Source organism: Lissotriton vulgaris, chromosome 8 (assembly GCF_964263255.1).
Source record: "Lissotriton vulgaris chromosome 8, aLisVul1.2, whole genome shotgun sequence".
Classification (NCBI taxonomy): domain Eukaryota; kingdom Metazoa; phylum Chordata; class Amphibia; order Caudata; family Salamandridae; genus Lissotriton; species Lissotriton vulgaris.
In genome coordinates, this window is record NC_141696.1 from 771,797,736 (window position 1) to 771,818,734 (window position 20,999).

The following is a 20,999-nucleotide window of genomic DNA, read 5'->3' on the forward strand; positions in this document are numbered from 1 at the left end:
GCGATCTTCGGCCACGACCCATAAGACAAAAATTACCAGTGTGGGGTACGACCCATATTGGAGGCGAGCTTTTAAGCTGTTTTTCGCTGCTGAACACACTATATTCACCTCTACTTAGGACTCTATAGGCTTGTACCTCTTCTTCAGGGATAAGCGAAGGATCATAGATCTCACTATCTAAATCCTCTATGGCTATCGACAAAGGCTTCTGATACGAGGTAGGGCCAGAGTAGGGGGAACGTGGTTCTCGAATGGGGTGGAAACCCAGTGCGCTTCGAAACATTGTTTGAAATGCTCGAGCTGACCCTTGGGAACTATACGGTAACACCAGATATGGAATTCCCTTATCCGTAGTATGTGGCATCAACCCACACACCCAACAATTAGTAGTGTTAACCACTAACTGATGCTGATGGAGGAGCTGAATAAAGGAATTGTTGCGGAATTCTACACGTCTAGCCTGCTCGTGTTCCGGTAACATGTGAAAGGAATGGGGAGAAGCAGTAGAGGTAATATTAGGGTAAGGAGTAGGAGTAGGTGTAGCAGGTAAGAAATAAGACATCGTGTAATACACCCCACCCGCCAATAATGCAGAAGCAGTCAAAAACAATACAAACAATTGGAATATAAAACATTTGGTACGACTGAGTTGCTGCAGCTTGAATCTATAGACTTGAGCCCCTTCCAAATCATTCAGCTTCGAGAATGCCATTCCCTACGACCGTCCGCAACGTTTCTTGACGCACTTCGTTCTGTGCAGCAATAGTCAATCCCTAGGAGTTCCTAGGAACCGACGGCCTTTAACCTAGCGTCAAGACCTACTGTCCAGAAGGAAGTACGCGCGCGGCCCTACGGCCTTCAATACACAATATGTATATACAAGCACAAAGTCTCTCGGCTGTGGAAGTAAGAAGATACAAGGGAGGAAGCTCAATATATATATATGTACACAAATCACAGTGATACGAATGTTCAAAACTGATCACGGGAAACGGGGATAATGCAGTTGTCAATTTCAGCAAAGCAAGAAAAAAAATTTTATTTGTCCTTAGTGCGAGATCGCAAAGAATATCGGTGTTTCCCGGGACGTGTCTGCTCGTCGAACAAAGGATCCGTTGAAGAGACAGCGTCCTGCTGATCAGTTGATTGTTCTGGTCTTGAGTCTTTTGCTGACAATTTTTCAACAGTGGCTTTCTGCTGCGCTGAGGATTCTCCAACAGGCTGTGCGTCGCTGAAAGGCACAAACGCCGGCAATGTTTCTGTTTCTGTTGACGCAATGCCTTTCCTTACCCACGGGTCTGCCGGCAAAGGGATGGGGACTCGCTTGGTGTGCGTAGCATGCACCCAATTTTTACGCCCCTCAAGACGAAAAGCAGTCCTCGTGGCCAGGAGCACCTGGTAAGGTCCGGTGAACCTCGGGTCCAGATTATTCTTGCGTGAAAAGTTTCGTGTTACCACCCAGTCTCCGGGCTGGAGCTGGTGGCCTGGACCCTCCGTCTGCGTCGGCAATGCGTCGTAAACCTGTTGGTGAATTAACCTCAGTTTAGCAGTCAAGTCATGTAAATAGTCAATCAGCATTGGATACTCAAGATCAGAGAATATTCCTGGCCTAGGAACCCCCCACACATTCGCAGGACGGCCGAACACTATCTCATAGGGACTAAGCCCTATTCGGGAGTGTACCGTCGCCCTAGTTGACAGTAATGCTAAGGGTAAAGCATCAGGCCACGAAAGACCAGTCGTAGCCTGAATCTTTGCTAGCTTTAGTTTAAGGGTGCCGTTATACCCCTCAACTAATCCAGCTGACTGGGGATGATTGGCGCTGTGGAATTTTTGATTTATTCCAAGGCCCTTACACACACTCTTCATCACACTTCCAACAAACTCACTTCCGTTATCTGACCACACGACTCTAGGCATTCCATACCGAGGAAAATATTCCTTCAGTAGGATTTTCGCAGTAGACAAAGCAGTATTGTCTTTGAGGGGATAGGCCTCAATCCATCGGGAGAATGCGCAAACCACAACTAAAACGTATTTCAGGTTATTGCATCGCTCCATATGGATGAAGTCCAATTGAATCACCTCAAAGGGATATGAAGGGGGAGCAAAACTGCCAGGAGGAGTTGGGGTTCCTTTGCCAGGATTGTACATTATACACACCATACAATTCTTCACCAGACGTTCAGCACATTTCGTAATGCCATCATTCTTCCACACAGGCGACAACAATTTACAGATGCCTTTCACGCTAATATGTGCTAACCCATGTGCCATTGGCACAACGGCCAGCACATACGCATCAGGCAACATCCATCTTTTCTGATCCGACAAATCAATCCAACAACCATTCGCATCCAACTTTCCCGTACTTTCTTTCCACTTCGCCTTTTCAGTCTCGGTGGCCTCATTCTGAATTGCTTTCACACTCTCAATAGTGTCTTCACACATACTCGATTCTGTGGGCCTCCTAACCGAACTCGTCACATACATTCGAGTGCTAAGGTTCCGGGCAGTCTCCTTAGCAATCTCATCCGCAAACGCATTACCACGACCAACATCATCCGTCACTTTACGATGCGCACTACACTTAACAATCGCAACTTGCGTAGGCAGAATCAATGCATCCAAAAGATCATTCACAAGCTGGCCATGCTGTATCTTCGTACCGTGCGACGTCAAGAAACCTCTCTCTCGCCACAATCGTCCAAAACTATGCGCTACACCAAAAGCGTATTGGCTATCGGTGTACACATTCACACGTTTCCCTTTTGCTAACACACATGCTCTAGTAAGAGCAATCAGCTCCGCAGCTTGGGCAGAATTCTGATTCAATCTTGCAGTTTCAACAACAGTGTTCAATGTTACAACAGCATAAGCGGTAGTCACATCGCCATTCGGCAACTTAAAACATGACCCATCCACATACAGAGTGCCATCCGGATCTTCCAATGGGGTGTTTTTAAGGTCCACTCGACCTTTCGTTTCCTCTTCAGTCCTCAAGTAGCAGTCATGTTCTGCTACTTCGTCTGACTCTGTGCTAATTGGTAACAAAGTTGCCGGATTTAGGACATTACAACGTTTTATCTGAATATGGCTTGCCAAGAGCGTCAATTCGTACCCAGACAACCTCGCACTCGTCAAGTGCTGAGTTTTCGTTCGATTCAAAAGAGTATCGACTGCATGCGGAACCATCACCGTAAGCATATTATCCATGACCAATCCTGCTGATTGTCGGATGGAGACCGCAGCTGCCGCAGTTGCTCTCAAACAACTCGGCAATGCTCTAGCTACTGGGTCCAAGGTCGAGGAAAAATATGCACATGGACGTTGCTTACCACCAAAAGGTTGCGTTAGAACACTCAAAGCACAACCTTCCCTCTCGTGAACATATAACGTGAACGGCTTACCGTAGTCAGGGGTACCTAACACAGGAGCCGAACACAATGAATCACGCAGTTCAGAAAAACTTTTCTGACATTCTTCCGTCCATGGTAAAGGAGTTGAAACATCCTTGCACGTAAGAGCCACCAATGGTTTTGCTAGCAATGAAAAATTAGGAATCCATTGCCTGCAGTACGACGTGATACCTAGGAAGGCACGCACATCTCTTTGGGTGTTTGGCACAGCCATTCGCGCAATCGCTGCAATTCTCTCTGGGGTCAATCTCCTTCCCTCCTTTGACAATAAGTGACCTAGATAGGTTACTTCTTGACAACAATAGTGGAGTTTAGAAGGTGACACCTTGTGATTTAACTCACAGAGATGTTGCAGCAATGACACCGTAGCGATTTTACAAATGTCCTGAGTATCGGCAGCCACCAATAAGTCGTCGACGTATTGGATTAAGGCCGCACCAACCGGCAACCGAAACGCATCCAGTTGACCCTTCAAGGCTTGACTGTAAATCGATGGACTTTCACAGTAGCCCTGAGGAGCGCGTTTGAACCGGAAGCTACGTCCACCGAGAGAGAAACCGAAAAGGTCCCTGCTCTCTTCGGCAATCGGGATGCTGAAAAACGCATTTTTCAAGTCAATCACCGAAAACCATGATGCAGAAGCCGGAATCAGAGTCAGTAGCGCCGTGATGTCAGGCACAACAGGAAATTGAGGAACCACAATTTTATTTACCTCCCGTAAATCGATAACAAAGCGATAAACAGGCGGTTTTGTAGGATCTGTACGTTTAAGAATGGGTAGTACAGGGCTGTTGCACACGTTTCCCCGAGTCTCTTCAATAACATCTTTCTCGATCAAATCATAGATGATCGCCAACAGTGCTCGTTCACCATCGAGGGAGATACGATATTGGGGAATACGTGGCAGCCGCACATTAGATTTCAACTGAACAACATAAGGGGAGATATCAAGTAGGCCCACGTCATTTGGACCCGTCGCCCACAAAGACGCAGGAAGAGAACTCAATTCCGGTGGAAGCTTATCAAGAGACAAATACATGGGAGAGACAACCCTCTCTCCTAACGTAAGCTTTACACCCGCAGGAGAACAATACAAAGTTGCATACAAACGTTTAAGCAAATCCAGGCCCAAAAGATTTTCGCCACAACCCGTGGTTAAAATCAACGGAGCTTCTAGCACACGTGGCCCAATTTGAAGGGGCAAAGGGCGTGAAACTGGATTGCTAACGGGGGCGCCAGAGAATCCAACGGAAACATTTGTTAAGCCAGACAAAGGTGCGCCAGGGAGTTTCGAATGCATGATAGAACTTTTCGCTGCACCAGTGTCCAACAGAAAAGGCTCAACGACGCCCGATGTAGCAACTGCGACGTAAGGCCCTCTCTGATCAACCGGAACTGATACCACTCCCTCTCCTTGTCTTTGGCTGTCCTAGTAATTACTGTCGTCAGTTCCCTGATCAACATAATAATCATCTACATTGTACTGCGCAGATCGTCCTTGCGATGATCCACGTTGATCGAAACAGTTATTAGAATTTGATGAATTGTCTGAGCGATCGTTTTGAGCACCACGACCTCTACCACGTGATGCCTGCTGTGAACCACCACGGCCTCCTTTAGACGAATTACCACTATTACGTTCATTTAAAACAGGGCAGTTGAATTTAATGTGTCCTTCCTGTCTACAATAAGCACATTGATTGTACCCTAACGATGATCTTTGGGAGGAGGAATCATTACGCGGCTGCGATCGATTCGATTGCGACTGCGATCTATTCTGTTGGGGCGCATTCTGATTAGAACGCGGCGGATACGCTTGTTGTAACAACACTTTAGTTTTCAGTTCTTTCGTCTTTTTGTCAGCACGGTCATTCTCCTCTTTCTCCCTATTCTCATAATATTGTGCCGTAGCCAATATCTGAGCTGAGGTAGAAACGGCCCATGCACTCTCCGAATTCTTTAATTTATTGCTCAAATCGGGCAACAAATTTGACACAAATTTATCCACAAACAACCTTTGTCCACCCTCGGTACCCATATCCTGTCCACTATGGTCAATGAACGCTTCCTCAAACCTTGTAAAGAAGTCCGAAACACTCTCGTCTTTCTTTTGTTTGCAAGCTGACAATTTGTCCCAATTTACCCTCATAGCTGGCATAAGAGTCTTCATTAACGTTATTATTCGCTGAGGAAGAGCAGTAATCAATTGGTCGGGTTTAGTAGCAGCCACTTGTCCAGCATCTGCAGCTATAATGGCAGCCCAATCACCGCCTAATTCATTTGCGTGATCTTGCTGGCGAATCTTAGCCCATACCGGTTGCGGTACGACGTTGCCAAACAACATGTCGATATCGGCAAGATTCATTACCGTAGCATCTACGAGCTGCGATAATTCCTTGTAATACCCAGTAGGATTTTTGCGAGGATCGGGCAAAGATTGTTTCACCTGTAGCACTTCCGAACGTTTCCATGGGAGATGTATCCACACTCTCTGGAAATGCGCCGCTGTCGCAGGATTAGCATTAGGATCAGCCGGTACCCAAACCGGCGGAACTTCACGCATAGGATATTGGCCAGACTCGTCTGGTTGGTTTTCAATATCCTCGACAAACAATGCATGAGGTATTGGAGCGGGACGGAAGGATAGTAACCGCTCAATAGCACGTCGGACGTTAGTATCTACTATCAGTCCGTTTGCGAACTGAAGCCGAAGTTCAGACAGGGCGGTCAGCACCTCGTCAGGCGCATCGGCCGCTATCTGATCATGAAGGAACTTGCACATTTCGTCAAACACATATCTCTGGGTTGGTATGTTAAATTGACAAAACGTTTCGAGGACAACACGGGGTGGATTTCTAAGAGGGTTTACCATCCAACCCATCGCCATATTATATAGCGCAACGCGTTCTCTGTTACCAGGAAGCTGACTACGTCTCTGAGGACCATCGGAACCAGCAGACCCATGAACAGGTCCGAGCGAATGAAAGAAGCTAGCCGCAAGGGGAGAATTACGATTACGAGTAGAGGGAGAGAGATACGACACAGGACTAACAAGAGAAGGAGTAGAGACAGTAGCAACGACAGGGGTTAACAAAACAGGAGCAGTAGCGGGAGCAGGAGTATGTGGAAGCGGAGGAGCAGTAGGGATAGCAACAGACAAAGGAGCAGGAACAGGCGGAAGAGCGGGTGCAGGTTGAGGAACAGGCGGAGGAACAATAGGTGGAAGAACAGGTACGGCAGGGACCACAGGAACTGCGGTACCCTGTACGTACGGAGGTGGCGACTTCATAAGATAGGACATTAAAGGATCCTCAACTGCCTCTTCCTTCTTATCCGACTCCGTAGGCAAAGCAGGATAACATTTATCTATGGTCATACGCTGTAGTCTTTCAAACACTTCCTTATCCTTATCCTCCTTATCACGCTGGAACTGCTCAGCTTTCTTCACTATGGTAGCAACATTATCTCGCTGACTACGTTTATTCTGTCTGATCTCTTTCTGTCGGGCTTCTTTGCGCCACAACCGAAAGGCATCAAACATGGCCGGCCTTGATTTACGTTCGAACAGCTTCATTTCTAGATTATCTAAGATCGACGCCTCGAAGCTACCGTGAGGTGGCCAACGAAGGTCGCCGTCTTTCTTTGTATATTTAATCCAATAATCGTTAAAGGTAATCGGGCCTAGCCCATGTTTGCTATACAAGTCATAAGTAGGAGTCCCAACCGGAGGTATCGGACACGAGTCCTCCAGTCGGGAATCCGCACCACAAGGTCTAAAACAACTGAACAAAGTACTGCGACCAGGCATCTTGCACACTAGCCGAGTTTCACAAACTTCAAGGGTTACGGGATTTACCAAGTCCCAGCAAAGAACAAAACCCTCGGTTTTTGGCGGCTGCAGTCGTCAAACAACACAACAAAGTACCAAGAACCACAAATGCAATGGAACCATGCAACCACTAAGTAACCACAACCAAGAACTCTGGGAGCGACCCACAAATACTTAACTCAAAGATCGATGGCGTCACCAGGAAGGCCCGTCAATCGTCTCGCTATACCAAGGTCTACGCCAGGCGCCAAAACAGGTCTACAGTCAGGGCAGCAGTCCGTCGCAGCCGTCAGGAGGCGGGAATCTTCGCGGGAAAAGTCTTCGGGCCACTTATTTCGACAACAGGATCGATGAAGCGGAGTGCACCTTCCCTCGGAGATTTCACACGAAGTTCCTCACGATCGTCGGGCTTGGACCGGTACCACTGATGCAGCCCCACGTTGGGCGCCAACTGAAGGACTGGGTTCTTTAAGACCCAGCGGTGCCAGGGCACAACACCTGAAACCTTCGTGGGTAACCTGCTCCGGCGTACAAGTCACAGAGACACAGGACACTTCCTTTGACGTCAAAGATTCAAGGTTTATTTGCTGCAGGGAACACAGAGATCACGACAAGTACACAGCGTGCAACTTGGGGAGACTGCTTCAAATTGGTTCTGTGGATCGCTCCCTTTATACAGTTTTTACCCATAGGATAACATGATACACAAAAGTTTACAACCCGGTTCCCACAATTATCCCCCAGAGGGGTCGCTTTGGTCACTTTGAAGCACATGAGGTCCGGAACATAAGTGCGGAAACATTTGGCGGTTCCCAACTGTAAAAACCCATCTTCCCACCATTAGCAAATTCCAATCAGCAGTAAAATAGATCGAAAATAGGAACGAGGACAGGTGCAGAGGAAGACGGAGACAGAGGGGAGATCGGAAAGGGTGTAAAAGGGGAGGTATCGGGAAACACGAGATACAGGCATCAAAGGGACGTGCCTAATGAGATGCACGGCTGAGACAATAAGTCCATGCGGCAAGATGAGCCTCGAGCGGCGCCATCTGCCTCACAGTAGCATCCCCCTCGTCATAAAGACACTTACAAAGAACATGTGTCTTCCGCAAATATCTTGGGAGTCCCAGGGTCGCGAAGCGGACAACGTCCGTTCGCTGGCTACTTGAGGGCAAGAGACAAAATGGATGCCGTATCTCAGATGGAACCCGTGGGTACAGATGAAAAACCCACATAACAAACGAACGGTTTAAGTTAGCACAGCGAAACTGCGCACACTTACTAAACTCATCATTTGCGGTTCATAGATACCAGACTCGACCGTATTCGTGTGAGTCGAAAACACCACTTACAATTGTCACGGAACCTCACATCCGAGGGAGAGGCCTACGACGCGGGTGAGGAGAACTTTGACGAAGTCACCGACGAGGTAGGGGACGACGAACAAACTTTTACCACGATGGGAGATAGCTCGGAGGAAGAGCATCCCCAACCTGACTCAGGGGTTGTTCCCCTTCATACGGCCCAGGTCGAGGGATCGCCTTCGGGCCTTACCCAAGATCTAACTATGAGTCCTACGTCCCCGCCTCCGGGCCCGGTCACGGACACTTATGAACCATCACTTACGTCGAAGAAAACGAAAGTGAAGCCAACTGGTCACGCATCCTCGGATGCGAAACCGAAAGTGAAAGTGGCGCAGGTGAAGGAGGTTCTGGAGGTGTCAACTTCCAAGAAAACCAAAATGGCCGACTTGAAGAGCCACGCCAAAATGGCCGACCCGAAGCCCTCGGGGTCGGCGCCGAAGGCGAAGTCCTCCGACGCGACTGCATCGGCGCCGAAAGGGGTCGCGGACCCGAAGACTGCTTCGAAGAAGCGTCAGGGCGACGACGCGCATAGGCAGGGGGCGTCGGCCCCGAAGACGGTGCCTCCCGGCGCACAGGCTCTCGAAGATGAAGGGTCGCTCGAACCGGCCCAGCCCTCTCCGGCCTGGACAAAGAAGGTAGCGGAATCCTTGCAGCGGATTCGAAAGGCCAGTGTGGTTCACGCACAGGATACCAGTGCGCCGAAGCCGACGCCTAAGCCTGCGAGGGAGCAAACGCCTATCCGTTTCACCCTGCCGCCCAAGTCGGCGCCGAAGGCCTTCGCACCGAAACAGGGCGGACCCTCGAGGGAGGTGTTCACGCCGAAGGCTGCCTTGGCGGTGTCGAAGCTGCGTCTCCAGCCGCTTGCGGAAGAGGAACGTCGTGCGGTAATAATAGACGCCAACACCGGAAAGCTGTCGCTCCTCAAACGGAAGATCACGACGGAGCCGACGTTGGAACCCTTTAAGATTCCTCTTAAAAACAAAAGGGACTCCGAGGACTCTCCGGCTTTGGTGGAACCTGTGTCCCCGCAAACCCTAGGACACTCGCCGACGCATTCCGCTGCAGCCGATGCGGACGAGGAAGATGACGAGTACAACTATCCGGCGTACTCGGATCCGGAGGAGGAGCACGTACCGTGGTCCGCCGGAGGCGACACGGTGGACCCGCAGTCGGCTCAGGACACTCAACTTTTCGCGGCCAAGACGTCCCCGTCTGAGGACTCGGCGGCCTTCAATGCTCTGATAGAGAGAGCTGCTGCTAACCACGACGTCGAGCTGCACTCGGACCCCGTGGATGTGGACTTCTTGTTCGACACCTTCTCGGTAGCCGAAAAGTCTGTCAAAACGCTACCGATGCTTAAGGGGGTGCTGAAACATGCAACGGAGGTTTTCAAGGAGCCCACCCGAGCGCGTGTGGTCAACCCTCGCATCGACAGGAAATATAAGGCAGCGCCCACGGATCCTACATATATCAAGGGACACTTGCCATTGGACTCCTTGGTTGTTTCCAACGCTCGGAAGAGGGCGAACTCTCAAACTACTGGTGACGCTCCTCCCCCGGACAAAGAGTCCAAGATCTTTGAGGCCTCAGGCAAACGAATTGCTGCACAGGCAGCTAATATCTGGAGAATATCTAACACCCAAGCATTACTTGCACGTTATGATAGGGCCCATTATGACACATTAGAGGCCATACTGCAACACTTGCCTGACCAATACAAGGAGGCGGGGGAGATGCTCATTCAGGAGGGTAAACTCATTACGAATGCATCCATCAAATGTGCACTGGATGTGGCAGACACAGCCTCCAGGGCTATCAATACCAGTGTGCTGCTTCGACGCCATGCCTGGCTTAGAATTTCGGGTTTCAAACCCGACATCCAAACTACGATCCTCAATCAAACAGTGAATCCTGACCACCTGTTTGGCCCTGAGGTGGATGCCACACTGGAGAAAATGAAAAAAGATACGGAAACTGCCAAGTCTATGGGGGCTCTACAAAGTCAGCAGTTTCGGAGTGGTTCCTTTCGCCGCTCAAACTCCAGAGGCACCTCAAGGGGACAGGCGTCCCAGTCAACCCCATACTACAAAAGTAACACCCAAGCCTCGTATAACAACAAGGGTCGAGGTGGTTACAGAGGCAATAATGTCAAGGGCAGGGGACGTGGAAACAATAGTTCCAGGTCCACCACCACCAACAAACAGTGACGTCTTGTCACTGCCCCCCGACCATGCAACACCGGTCGGGGGGAGACTCCAGCAGTTCCTGCCGGCGTGGAAAACCATCACCACGGACAGGTGGGTGAGGTCTATTATCCAGTACGGGTACTGTCTAGAGCTTACGTCCATTCCACCGGACATACCCCCAAGGAGCCGTCCTATGTCAGGCGAGCACTTGACCTTGTTGCAGCAAGAAGTTCTTGTCATGCTGCAAAAAGGGGCAATAGAGCTCGTTCCATTGCAAGAGCGGGGAACAGGGGTTTACTCCCTGTATTTTCTGATTCCCAAGAAGGACGGATCCCTCAGGCCGATCCTGGACCTCAGGCCCCTGAACTGGTACATCCTCTCGGAGCACTTCCATATGCTCACGTTGCAGCAGGTGCTTCCCCTGCTTCAACAGGGGGACTTCCTGGCTACGCTGGATCTGAAAGATGCCTATTTTCATATCCCCCTGCATCCTTCCCACAGGAAGTATCTCAGATTCACGATCTTAGACCAGCATTACCAGTTCAAGGTTCTGCCGTTCGGGGTCACCACGGCACCGAGAGTGTTTACCAAGTGCCTAGCGACTGTGGCAGCGCATCTCCGTCGCCAGCACGTCCACGTCTTTCCCTACCTGGACGACTGGATCATTGAAGCAAGGACAGAACAGCAGTGCGTCGACCACGTGTCACGCACCATTCATCTCCTGCACGATCTGGGATTCTCTCTGAACTACCCAAAGTCCCATCTCCAGCCCGCCCACGTGCGACAGTACCTGGGCGCGACAATCAACACTCTGGCAGCCACCGCGCAGCCAAATTCAGTGAGAATCGCCAGTATCCAGGCGCTGATCCAACGATTCAGACCCCAACACTCGCTTCCAGCGAAGGTGTTCATGCAGTTGATAGGCATGATGGCCTCCTGCATCTCCATTGTCCCGCACGCGAGACTACATATGCGTCCGCTTCAGGAGTGCCTTGCACGTCAGTGGATTCAGGCTCATGGGCAACTGACAGACCTAGTGTTGGTGAGCGGTCGGGCATACAACTCTCTGCATTGGTGGAATCCACACAACCTTTGCAAGGGCCGACCATTCCAAGAGCCTGTCCCACAGATTATCCTGACAACGGACGCCTCTCTCCAGGGATGGGGAGCGCATGTACTCCAGTACACAGTGCAGGGACTATGGACACTACAGCAAAGGAAGATGCACATCAATGTGTTGGAACTGATGGCAATCTTCATGGCCTTGAAGGCGTTCAAAGTACATCTGTGCAACAAAGTCGTGTTGATCCGGACGGACAACATGACGGCCATGTACTACATTCAGAAGCAGGGAGGCACACACTCTCCACAGCTGTCTCATCTGGCTCAGAGCATGTGGAAGTGGGCCATTCAGAGGAACATCTTCCTCATGGCGGAGCATCTCCCGGGCAAGGACAATCAAATGGCGGATCTGCTCAGCAGGCACAGCCATCAGATGCACGAGTGGGAGATACATCCATCAGTACTCCAACCGTACTTCCAAAGGTGGGGTCATCCAGAGATAGACCTGTTCGCAACAAGGGAGAACGCAAAATGCCAAAGCTTCGCCGCCAGATTCCCACACCCCCAGTCACAGGGCAATGCGATGTGGATGAACTGGTCAGGCAGATTTGCGTACGCTTTTCCCCCAGCACCTCTGATACCGCTGGTGGCACGCAAGCTCAGGCAGCACTCGATGACTCTCATCCTGGTTGCTCCAACGTGGGCTCGCCAACCATGGTACACCACGTTTCTAGAACTGTCCGTGGTGCCGCATCAAAGGCTTCATCTCACCCCCAGCCTTCTGACGCAGAGCCATGGCGACATTCAGCACCCAGATCCGCAACAGCTCAACCTGGCGATCTGGCTCCTGAAGTCCTAGAGTTTGGCTACCTCAATCTTCCTCCCGATTGCATGAACATCATTCGGGAGGCAAGGAAGCCCACTACCAGAGCTTGTTATGCGGCTAAATGGAAGAGGTTTGTCATCTACTGTGCTAACCACAATATTGACCCTCTAGATGCTTCCATTCAAAACATCATTTGCTATCTTTTCCACCTGTATCAATGCAATCTGGCATACTCTTCCATCCGCATTCACCTGTCTGCTATGGCAGCATACCTCCAGAATAGGCAACACCTGTCACTCTTCAAGGTCCCTGCTATCAAGGCCTTTCTGGAAGGACTCAAAAGGGTCATTCCACCAAGGACCCCACCAGCTCCAGAATGGAACCTCAATGTGGTTCTTACGAGGCTGATGGGTCCTCCCTTTGAGCCACTGCACTCTTGTGAGCTTCAGTTTCTGACTTGGAAGGTTGCGTTCTTAGTAGCAATTACATCGCTACGGAGGGTTAGCGAGCTGCAGGCGCTCACCATCCAAGAACCTTTCTTCCAGGTACATGCTAACAGGGTGGTGCTCCGCACTAACCCTAAATTCCTACCCAAAGTGGTATCCCAATTCCACTTAAACCAGACAATTGAATTGCCGGTGTTTTTCCAAAACCCGGAGACGCTGGCGGAGCGCATGCTCCACACCCTTGATGTTAAGAGGGCCCTGATGTATTATGTAGACAGGACAAAAGATTTTCGCAAAACCAAGCAGCTTTTTGTTGCTTTTGCCACACACCACAAGGGAAACGCTATCTCAAAAGCAGGGATTGCTAGGTGGATAGTGAAGTGCATTCAGATCTGTTACGCTAAAGCTAAACGCACCCTCACTATCCCACCGAGGGCCCACTCCACCAGGAAGCTGGGGGCCTCTATGGCTTTCCTAGGTAACATTCCCTTAGAAGATATCTGTAGAGCAGCCACATGGTCTACCACACATACTTTCACTAAGCACTACTGTGTAGACGTGCATTCCAAACAGCAGGCAGCTGTTGGTCAAGCTGTTCTAAAAACACTTTTTCAGACCGCTGCAGCTGGCACGGGCGGCCGCCGATAATGGAGGGACTGCTATGTATTCTATGCACAGATATGAATTCAGCAGCCCACATGCCTCGAACTGCAAATGCTACTTACCAGTATGCATCTGTTCTTGGCATGTAGGGCTGCTGACATTCATATCGCCCACCCTCCTCCCCGGCGCCTGTAGCAGCTGCAGTATTCATTCATATATATACATATGCTCATAGCATGGTCATCACTCACATTCTTCACTCCATCTCTGCCAATGGCTAAAAACAATCTGGGGATGGAGGCGATGCCCATGCGCACTGTAGTCCAGGGGAGGAGCCACCTATCTCGTGATACTTCGAAGACTCTTCCAGGACAACAATGTGCAATCATCCGGACCCAACACTAGGTGGCGATCTATGCACAGATATGAATGTCAGCAGCCCTACATGCCAAGAACAGATGCATACTGGTAAGTAGCATTTGCATTTTAAAGCCTGTTGTACGTTTAATAGAAAAAAATCACAGGCTTGCAAAAGCCAGAAAAATTGCGAAGGCTAATGTTGGTCTGATCCCCATCCCTCTTCTAATATTGCGTATGCGGTAACGTCAAAGAAGAGAAGTAGAAATGTACTCAGCAATTGCGGCTCTTCCAATAAAGCCTTGTCTTCTAGGGTCAACATTAACTGCCTCCTTGATGTTTCTTCACCAGAGTTGTCCATTTTTTGGGGAAGAAAATGTTAGGCATTTAACATGTTAGAATCCTATATTATGGCTTGAAATGCAACAAAGGGAAGTGTGGCAATGCATAGTACTTTGTGAGGTGCCAACTCTGAAAGTCTGTGAGATAAGAAAATAAGACTTTGTTACTTAAAATCTTAACAGTAATTCAGCTGATATCAACATTATGGACATAAAGGAGTTTACCTTACCAACACAGAAACTAAAAGCTAGGTAGTATCTACTCATATTCCAGTCTGCACTGATTAACTTTATTTCTTACAATTTATCAGAAAATGAATACATTTTTACAAAGCACTCCACCATGCTCAACTTATCCCTGTTAAAACAATCACAAACATCCCAACAAGCACAAATTCCCTTTTCACAAATCTAGGATTGAGCCATTTTCTTCTAATATTAACAATAATACAGGAACCGGATACATACAAATTGATGCAAAATCTTGGAATGGACAGAGACTTGATTACTGCTCTGTATAACTCCTTTATGTCCTCCTGTATTACCCTGGTGCACTGTATATAAAGTGTTCACTAACAAAATCACAATGCACTCCGACGTCAACATTTCACATGTGTTTTCTGAGCTTAACTGTCTCATGATTAATGCATTAATACACATTGGTCTCAGTAACCAGTTTATTTGGTTCACTTTTGTAAGTTATCTGGTCACTTTTCAGCTAACTTGCTAGTTACTGACAGTCTTTTTATACAACGTATTTAACTGGCAATCTGCCAGTCAGTCATTTGCTCTTTTGAACAACTCTTTGCGGTCCATTGTTTTTGTTTTTTCCCAGCTAAGCTCAGGTCCCGTAGGAAAGACAGTAAGCCCCTTTTGTTTTTTTTCTCTCTATAATCACATCAACCACATACCTCCTTCCCTTTATTGAAGTAGCTTGGCCAAAAACAAGAACAGTTGATGTTGTTGGGTTGACTACATGCCAATTGGTCTAACTGCAACAATTCCGAACATCCACTGTGAGCTGAAGGCTGATAGTTGTGCCACATGGTGCAGTATCTTGTGCATACTCTAGGAATGGAAAATGGTAAGCAGCCCAACTTGTCTTCTCTTGGTATACATTTTGCCACATAGGCGTCAGTTCTCACTTAATTCAATTTTAACCAAGGTGTCAATGTTTAAAAACCAAATTGCCTTCAATAGCAGGAATAGAACACCCCAACTATATAACTTCTTCCATAACAGACCTCAATCTGCACCTCAATCTGCACCATCGAAGGTCATCTAGTAGTCTTTAGAACTGGTAAACAAACTCATCAAGTGGAGCTGTAGGAAAAGCATTGGAGATTGACTTTGCACGTCAAAGTCTGCACCAAGAGACTTCCTCCTGATGGGTGCTGAGTCAAGAAGGCTTGGTTACCTCGGGCTGGTCTGTGACACCGGGCTTCAGGGCGACTAACTGGCAGCGCCTAGCTTGCCTTAGCCCACACAGAATTCTATGTCTCTGTCTGGGTTTCATTGAAAGGCAGTACTGGCGCTGAAGTTGCAAGACCTGGCTGTAAAATTTAATTAAGATGAGTAGCGTTGGTTTCAACTGTGTGCTACCACAGCAAAGGGGGCACTTTTCTCAGTGTGGGGCTCCAAAGGGGAATCCTGTGCATCTCTGGCAAGGTATGAAGCACACTGGCATCTTGGAGGTCTATGTGTGGTGCATCATCAGTAAAGTGAGAGGGGGTAATACATTGTCTACCTCCTCAATGTCCTCATCATTTGGAAGATCCTTAGGGTACTGTTAGGCATCTGAGTGAGAGCCAAATAAGTACTGCAGTCACCGAAGATACTGGTGGCATGGTAAAGGCCCTGTGGGAGAGTCTCTTAACAATCTGCCCAAGCCTTAGCAATCTCTTAACCTGGAGCAGGAATCCGTCCGCTACCGGAAGTCTGATCTTTTCTTATGCTTTGCAATATACGTCTTAGCTGCCTCTTTCTTAATGGCCTTTGGATGCATCAGGGAGCATTTATTGCATGACCTAGAATCATTCTAGTATCAGACACCAAAGAACGATGACATGGCAGACCAGAAGCAAAATCTGCTTCCTGCAGTTCCAGCACGTCTTGAAGTCTGTGTAGATGCAGTCTTCGCCTGAGACATCCCCAGTACATTCACTAGAAACGTCTATACAATGCAGACCTTATTCCAGCTTATCTGCTTTCTCAGTGAGCATGGCATTAGTGACTCAGACTCCCCTGACCCCCCCCCCCTCCTCCTCCCAATTACTCTCTATAGTAAGCTTATTTTCTGCAATTGGAGATTTAGGGGAGACCTAGTCGGAGAACTCACTTTATACTCTAAGGTTTCTGATTCTCAACAAAAACTACATGCTCATCTCTTTACCTAAAACAAGTTAATTGGATCACTTTTTGGGAGTTGTGGTATAACTTAGAATGCCTAAATTGTTCTACAGGCCATATAACATCCCTTTTCATCTGATAGAAGCTTTGACATTCAGTATGCAGAAAAACATACTTAGTGCAGTCTGTGTGCCACGTTTACATCACTCTAGCATTTCTTGCTTATCAGTGCATTCTCCACCAACAGGAGCCAAGCTCCAAACAGTTTCTGCCTCCCTTTTTCAATTTTCGCCAGCCCGCTACCTCTCACTATGTGGGACTCAGACTTTACTAGAGGACGGCGCTCAGAGCAGTGAACAGAAGGGCAAAAGGAAATGAGCTACTTTAGGTAAAGACCACACGACTAGTCCAGCAGTATAAACATGCCACTCTGAATGTCTTGCTTATCGGGGACCTCGCGACCTGTAGGAAATAAGCTCCAAACAGTGTCTGCCTCCATTCAGTCCTCACTGCCCCACTATCTCTCACAATGTGAGATCTGATTGTTCTGTAAGGTGACATGCAGAGCGGTGAACTAAATCGTACAAGCAACTTAGCAGCAACAGGTAAAGGGCACACAAGGTTTCCAATAGTAAAATCACCAGGGGTGTTTGAAGGACCATAACGCACTGACTGTTCTTAGACTGAGCAGTTAATGCAAATAGTCATTTATTAGTGTGCAAGTAAATACTTCCATTAGAGTAAGAATTGAGGTGATCCTCTTTAAATGTATCGTTGTGTTTTTGATCTTTAATTAGAATTTCTGGCTGCTTGAAGATTTAGGGATAATTTTTCAGAATACACTATAAACATAAGATTTGAAGGTATAACCTAAATGGAAGCATGGATGATGTTGTGCTTTATCAATTCTGAATTGTTACAGTGCTTTTTTTTTTACATTTTAACAAATACATGAAATCATGATTGGCAAAGTGTTAGTCTCTCAAATATCTTTGTTTATCATTTTTAGAATGGCTCAGATGATGTGAAGCGACATAGATGGTTCAGATCTATAGACTGGGATGATGTCCCTGTGCGAAAACTAAAGGTAATTTATCAAATCTATCATGATGTACATTTTTAGATTTTGCTTATGTTAATGCATGCAATTTTACTCCTTGGTTATTAGCATAATGTCTGACTATTAAATTAACTAGACAATAGTAATAATAATATTTAGCTTTCTTATCTGCGGTAAAATGTATTTCTACTGTTTTCATACGAACTTTATTTCAAATATTGACAGTGGATAAACATAAAATCTTCGTTGCCCTTCAAATGAATATCCTTCTTTGCTTACAATTGAGATGACCGTTCTGCACACAAATTCAGACTGAATCTGTTCACCTACAAGTCATTAGCCCTAACCATAATCTGTCATTATTTTGCGATAGCAAGAAAAGTTTCATGTTATGCCGCATTTGAAATAAATGGAATCCTATTCAATGTTGTAATCCTCAATCCTTGGCCATGCTATTTTTCTTGGCCTTTGGTGCACTCAGATCCTGTCTCAATTAGAGGTCTTTGTAATTCTCAAACTTCAATCATCATAGAACATTTCCACTGTACTTTTGGTGACTTTATTATGGCGGCCACTGTCAGATGTGTCTTGGTTCTTTTAGAAAACTCCCCCTTGTCCACCTTGCATGCTCATTAAGGCTCACTTTGTCCATGGTTGGATATCCAGTTCTGCCCATGCGTCATTGAATGCTTTTTGAAAGTCCTGGGTGCTAGCCCCTGCTCCTCACTTCCCCAAAACATCCTATTAGTTGTGAACTGCCCAGGGCAGATTTACCTTATTGCTCCACTTTGTTAACAATTGTAATGTTCCTGGTCTTTATATTGCGAGAGCTAGCTCTCGGTCATCACATAAATTATGATGCTGCGCAGCTTCAACTTGCGACTGAACTTCACAGATAACTCATGATTACTCTACTCTGAAATGGATTTAGGCACCCTCACTTTTGAATCTCAATGTTAATGCTTTTTTGATCACCCGGCTTTAGATGTTTCACTGTGTGTGGTCTTACTACTTGTGGTTAACCCACGGTAATAGCATGGTAAATGTGCTGTGCATGTTTACCACCAGTGTCTGCCTTTTAACTCTTTGTGTACTTCTGTCAGCCAAAGGCTGTCACGCGCACTACCTTCGCAGTGCTGCGCACGTCCGTTGGCCGACGCAACTTGCCCACTCATTAAACCCGCCGCAGCGGTAAACGGGTTAAGATAAGGTCACTTTGACGCAGCTAGGGTAAGTAGTACTTGGCTGGTTACACATAAACATGCATTTGCTGGCTGCACTTGTGAGATTGTCATGCGCAGCCCAGAAAATGCACACAGGTAGCCTGACGGAGAGGGTGGACTCTGCAAGGTCAGACGTTGACTTGGGATAAGCCCTATGATATTTGTGGGCACACCTAGGTAAAGTCGGTAGAATTTACTGTTTTATTTGCACTGTTACTGTGTTATACACATGGTGGAAAAATGAATTAGAATGCAGTTTCGTTTCTCTTAGGCCTACAAATTCCCATTAGGTAGGGAACTGGTGTGAAACACGTGGAGGAAGGGGTGGGGAGGAAAATATGCATCTATTAGCTGTCACACTGTACCAGGGAGGGACACCCCAGGCCCACTGAACAAAAGAGGAAGCCCAGACAATTAGAGCCAACACAGGAGGAGGCTCCCCTTTGAAGTTTTGGTGGGAAAGTCCCTTGCAGTAATGTCAGTGAAGCTGGAGCTTAGGTACCCAGAGTCGATGTGAACAGTGACTTCTTAAAAGGTACCATCTTGAATTGTCCCAGTATGCCGTCTTCCCTGGACTGGAAACCAGCATCCTGGGACTGGTTTCGTGGTATCGCACCTCATCAGCCAGGCTAGTTTGAATCCAGTTGCACTGTGAGCATGGCACGCCTGGGCATACCCTTCCCACTTAGGTCGACGAAGGCAAAAAGAACAAATGATAGACAGAATGCTGAACAATACAAACATTATCCCCTGGTCACAGATCTAGGTTTAATCCATTGTTTTTTTGCTCACCACACCACCTCAGTTTTATACCCTGAAACCAGTCCCCGATGCTTGTTTCCTGTCCAGGGATGACTTGACCTGGCAGTTCAGGCTGGACTTTTCCCATGGGTTGGAGGTGCAAGACTGGTTTAGTTATGGCTAGGTCTAGATTATCCTCTTCAGGCAATAAAACCTACATATCACCAGCCTGCTTGAACTATATACATCTGAAGCTTAAATAATTTCACCAAGTTCTCCAGGAAAACACAGTGCCCAAATGCATGTTCTAACCTAATACACATGAATGGTGCCCTATCCCATTTCCTTTGCTGTCCATGAATGTTTTGGAGGCCAGTGTTCAAGTACAACAAATCTCTGGGCTGGGAGGTGGGTGGGTTAGATCATGCTTTCAAAAGATATCACCTGGCATATATACAACTAACAGTTGGTGGCAACTTATTAATAGTCCTCAGGCTCATAACCTAGAATGTCACAGGATCGAGCCATTGTGTTAACTTACCTTGGAGCAAGCAAGCTCCAGGATTACAACTTGTGACCCGAGAACTGCAACATTTTAAGAAAAGCAAAAGCTTCACAACTAAACCAGGAGATGGGCTGCCTTCCCATACGCCGCATGCTCAGATCAGCTATGCCTGAAATGTCAAGACCCACAAACAAATAGCCTCTGACGGGACAGAGGGTGTTTGGCTCTAATATGCAAATTAAAAATAGTAAAAGTTCACCTTGGTAGCTAGCTGGCATGGAGGTGCATCGCATCTGGGAATGCTTTTTTAAAATAATTTGCTCAATCGAGATGTTTTGGGTCAACTTTGAATTTGATTTGTCAGTGGGCTATAGCCCAAGTGCCACTGTTTCTTGCTATAGCTGAGCCCATTGGCTTCACCAAAGTTCACATTGTACTTGGATTAGCTCTGTACCATTGTTATGAAGACTCAGACCAGAGGCAAGAAGTTTGGTTAGCTCTTGCCTACATACTCTGACAAAAAGTCTTTGCTGTTGTGTTCATATCCTTAGCACAGATGAGTACAGGGCCTTTGGTTGTATCAATACGGTTATGCTTGGATTGGAGGAGATACCCATATCATGGGGTGCAGAGAATTTGTTCTGCATTCTTTAGCAATACCTGGTTAATGGGGAGTGGATTAAGTGCTC

General features: G+C 47.5%; 1 protein-coding gene across 1 annotated transcript in view; it reads left to right on the plus strand.

The window, feature by feature from the left end:
* The window catches only part of PRKX (protein kinase cAMP-dependent X-linked catalytic subunit), a 459,846-nt gene that overhangs the window by 427,240 nt on the left and 11,607 nt on the right, over positions 1 to 20,999 (plus strand). The window contains exon 7 of the mRNA XM_086934664.1: positions 17,791 to 17,868. Coding sequence (XP_086790790.1) covers positions 17,791 to 17,868 — 78 coding nt within the window. The remainder of the gene's footprint in view (positions 1 to 17,790; positions 17,869 to 20,999) is intronic.